Genomic DNA, 4,105 nt, shown 5'->3' with positions numbered 1-4,105 from the left:
AAAAATCTAGCGAATCAGTTGCCATGTTTTCTGCAAACACTAGAAACTAGAACCTTCTAAAGGCGGAATAGCGAGTTTTCATTAAGGAAATTACGCAGTTTTTATTTCGCGAAATCTATTTATTTCACATAGGCAGCATCAATCTACATAAAATCAAAACTTTGACAGGACCACAAGTAAGTAAAATTTTTTAACATTTATTCATGAAATGATATGACATATCTGAATTTCTTTTTTTCATATCATTAAATCATACGCAATGTTTATCTTTTGCAATTAAATAAGTTTTGAGTTAAGTATCTCAATGTAACTACATTTCACTATTCAAAACCATTTTTACAAATTACTTGGGTTTCATAACAGTTACAAAAATTCTTATAAGATATTTTTAAATGTTTCTTCGTAATTGTCCATGTTGTACTCTAACAATTTGTTTAAGAATCTATTGCAATCGACTATGTTTAATATCAATTTATTTATTCATTTAGGTAACACATTTGCAATGGACTACACAGATTATCTCGTTCTTGAAAAGAATGATCAAGAAGAAAGAAACACTGCAGCAAAGAGGCGGCGCTTTGAAACTTATCAATCCTATTCATCTCCGAGGATGAATTGGTCTCTTTCCAATACACTGACATCCTCTTCCAACGTTTCTTCGTCAGAAGACCTAGAGGTACAATCATCAGATACAGAGACCTACACGGTGTCTACCTCAGGTTCCTCAGGGTATCCAAACACCTCTGGGTCTGAGAGCAAGTATGAGGACACCGAAAGAGGGAATGCAACAAATACGTTTTCGCCTTTGCAAAACGGTTCCGTATCGCTAGAATTGGAAAAGGGCAACCTTTGGAATAAATTCTACAGACTAGGAACTGAAATGATTATCAACAGAACAGGACGGTATGTATGTGTAGATAGTATGACTTAAAATAAGGTTTAGATCTTTTATCATTGAAACATACTCCTAAACACCGTTTATCCAACATCCTTCTGTCCTGGTCTCTCTCTTCAATTTTCTTACATGAATTCTTTGGTTTCACGTCCTATATATGAATATGTGCAAGTAGTTTCATAGATTGGAGTTGAGATATGTGTTGAGTACCTTAACAATATGCATGTTACCATAAGCTGTGGACGTTGCAAAAGCAAAATATATTGACTTTAATAGTTATTTATAATCCCTCGTAACATATGATAACCATTTTATTTCAGGAGAATGTTTCCGTATGTCGAGTTCACCTTGAAAGGCCTGGATCCTGCGGGATTGTATGACATAATGTTTGATATAATCCCAGCTGACACCAATTATTTTAAATTTGTGGACAACAAATGGGTAGCTATTGGAGAAGCTGAACAAGATTTTAATAACAACTTTTTCAAGCATCCAGATTCTCCACAAATTGGGTCGAAATGGATGGACAAAATCATATCATTCCAGAATGTGAAACTTTCAAACCAACCTAGCTGTCAATGTGGAATCGTAAGTTGTTTTCTTAGTCACTTCTTAGAAATATGGCTTATGCCTTGCTTTATTGGTTATAAATGTGTTAATTGATATTTCGATAAGATCGTATTGGGTTTGTCTACGTAGCATTTGACATGTAGCATTTAAGTATAAGTTGATTGTTGCGTATCTTTGCATCAATTTACAGTTCACTCTCCGAACCCTTCAGAAGTATTTAGTGAGAATATCTCTCATCAAACACAAGACGGACAGATTTTCTGTGCTTGAAATTCCAATTCCTGTATCGACGTTTGTAGCAGTTACAGCATACAACAATAGGGAGGTCACAGAGCTGAAGATCAAGAGCAATCCATATTCCAAAGCCTTCCGGTACCCCAAAAGCAGGTAAATCAAATCCTACGTTTTGCATGAGTATCCCAAACAAGATATGTTTCCAAACGATGATATACCGCTGTATTTCTGTTTATTGTTTTTTTTCCTGAAAATATTGATTTTTTTTCTTTTTACATTTTTTCTACATTTTGAGTAAAGATAACAGTTTATACACCCAACGGCCAAGGACAGATCACGTGTTTGTCATGTTGATTTAGACACTTCAGGAAGAAGGTCTATACAGTTTGCAAATGAAATAATTGTTTTAATTAAAATAAACGCACGTATGACCATCCAATGATTAGAAAAATCAGATCCTTCCCTGCTAAGCAGGGAGTCTATTAAATATTCTTTATGCAAGAACGCACGTGTAACCTGGTTTCATTCTAATGGTAATAAGAGATTTAATCAAATGCATGCACTACATATACCTATGATAAACTATTATTAAATCTTCACCACAAAAATGTACATTATTACAGATAAACATTATTTGATAAAATCATTTTTAGTCACATTTGTTTATCTTTTATTCCTTTATATGGATGGAAAGGGATAAGCTAGGATAGAAAATAGCTTATTAGGGGGAAAGGATGCTTGATATACTTTGGTTTCATTAATATTAATGACCCTGTCAATGCAAAGTGTGAATAGAAATGGCACTTCAATGAACATTTAATTTCGTGGATCAACGTAACCACGAAATCCATTAAAATTGGTATTCAACGAATATTGATGAAACCACAGTAATTGATATGTCAACTTTCACGATAGCAGAATTATTATTTTTTGCAATGCATAGTGTTTTCTATTTGATTATTTATAATCGAAACTAACCTTTATTATTTTAAATTAATCTTTATTTGTGTTACTTCTTAGAATGAAAAAGCCTTCAGTTTCTCTTTCTGATAAGAAGATTAATCAACATCACAACAAAAGAATCCCAACATCAAGGATGGATGTGTTCACGGAAAGCTTTGATGATATTCACCACATACAGTGAGTTTTATAAAATCATATAAGGTATATTCTTTATTTTGTACTGACTATCCAATGATTGTATTTTCCATCACACCATGTATAATATACACTAAAAGGAAATTACCCTCAATTAATTATCAATACTTCAATACACTAAATTCATTAAAACGAAGATGAAGAATGTAAAAAACCAAAAAATATATACTTATTTTCAACAAGTTTATATTCTAAAAATGATTTGACATTATTTTCTTACTTTATTTTTCCTTGAAAGCTTTCACATGTATAATATCAAAATGCTACAGTATATAAAGCTAACATTATAAGTAACTAATTCTACATTTCAGACTTCCGCCACAATCGACGGCCTTGCAACACGACAGACGGAGACCAAGTACGTACACGTACCTAAAACTTTTCGAGTGACACATTTAAACAAACAAAGTTACATAATGACTAAAGCTGTGTTATTGGAGATATATATAAAGTAATTAATTTTGAATTCAATGGTTGGGAGAGAAATAGCTTGAATAGTTTTTATGTACTAAAATGACATGTTTAAAGACATAGGGTCTTTCTCTCCTTAGTTTTCTTTTTTTTTAAAAATAGCTGACATAAACTTAACAATCTAGAATTATTTTGTCTTTTCAGGTTTGTCAATCTCCGAAAAATCAGAATTGAAGAACGATCAAGGCACTCAAACAGAACTGTCAATGGCGGATGGAAACTTATGGTGCATGTTACCAGTCTGTAAGTTTTATATGATACTTTCCATAAACTAAATTAGATAAACGTATATTTCATAAGACAATACTTTGAATTCTGTTGACTGTCAATTGAAATTCTGGGAAGGTTATTGAAGGACAAGCGAATATTTCACAAGACAATACATTGTATTCTGTTTACTGTTATCAATTTGGGGTGTGTTTGACAAAGAAAAATGCTTCATCATAAATCGGTATTATATATGACACAACGATAAAAAAAACTTCGTTTTGTTATATGTTTTGCTTGCTTTTCATTTAGGTCCAATTGTGAGGAATCTTTTGAACATGGCGACCTCTCCATCATGTCCTCGCAATATGAATCTGGACATCAACTCAGTGAGGCAATATTTTGAGACATTGTAGCAGGTGGAATCATATTCTGTAGAGAAGAGAATTCCTTGCAACAAGGATATGTATATATTTTAAATCGAGAATTGCTAGAGGAAAATCATGGTGAAGAATAGATTGCTATTGTATTGTTTTCATGTTAATTTTTCATTGCAATAAATATCGTCTG

General features: G+C 32.4%; 1 protein-coding gene across 1 annotated transcript; it reads left to right on the top strand.

Moving 5' to 3' along the window:
* Nucleotides 1-475: 475 nt before the first annotated feature.
* Nucleotides 476-4,105, top strand: LOC105329355 (T-box-containing protein TBX6L). The gene is made up of 7 exons (XM_011430576.4): nt 476-903; nt 1,216-1,483; nt 1,656-1,852; nt 2,720-2,839; nt 3,169-3,215; nt 3,473-3,571; nt 3,848-4,105. The coding sequence occupies exons 1-7, from the start codon at nt 503-505 to the stop codon at nt 3,949-3,951; spliced, it is 1,236 nt and encodes a 411-aa protein (XP_011428878.3). The 5' UTR covers nt 476-502; the 3' UTR covers nt 3,952-4,105.

This window comes from Magallana gigas, chromosome 10 (genome assembly GCF_963853765.1).
Source record: "Magallana gigas chromosome 10, xbMagGiga1.1, whole genome shotgun sequence".
Classification (NCBI taxonomy): domain Eukaryota; kingdom Metazoa; phylum Mollusca; class Bivalvia; order Ostreida; family Ostreidae; genus Magallana; species Magallana gigas.
The sequence above is the reverse complement of the archived record's forward strand: the minus strand, read 5'-3'. Positions and strand labels throughout refer to the sequence as shown.

Excerpts from the sequence above, each read along its gene's own strand:
- LOC105329355 (XM_011430576.4), top strand. The coding sequence starts at position 503 with ATGGACTACACAGATTATCTCGTTCTTGAAAAGAATGATCAAGAAGAA. Across the intron at positions 2,840-3,168 it reads GATGATATTCACCACATACA|ACTTCCGCCACAATCGACGG; the intron begins GTGAGTTTTATA and ends TCTACATTTCAG. Across the intron at positions 3,216-3,472 it reads ACACGACAGACGGAGACCAA|GTTTGTCAATCTCCGAAAAA; the intron begins GTACGTACACGT and ends TTGTCTTTTCAG.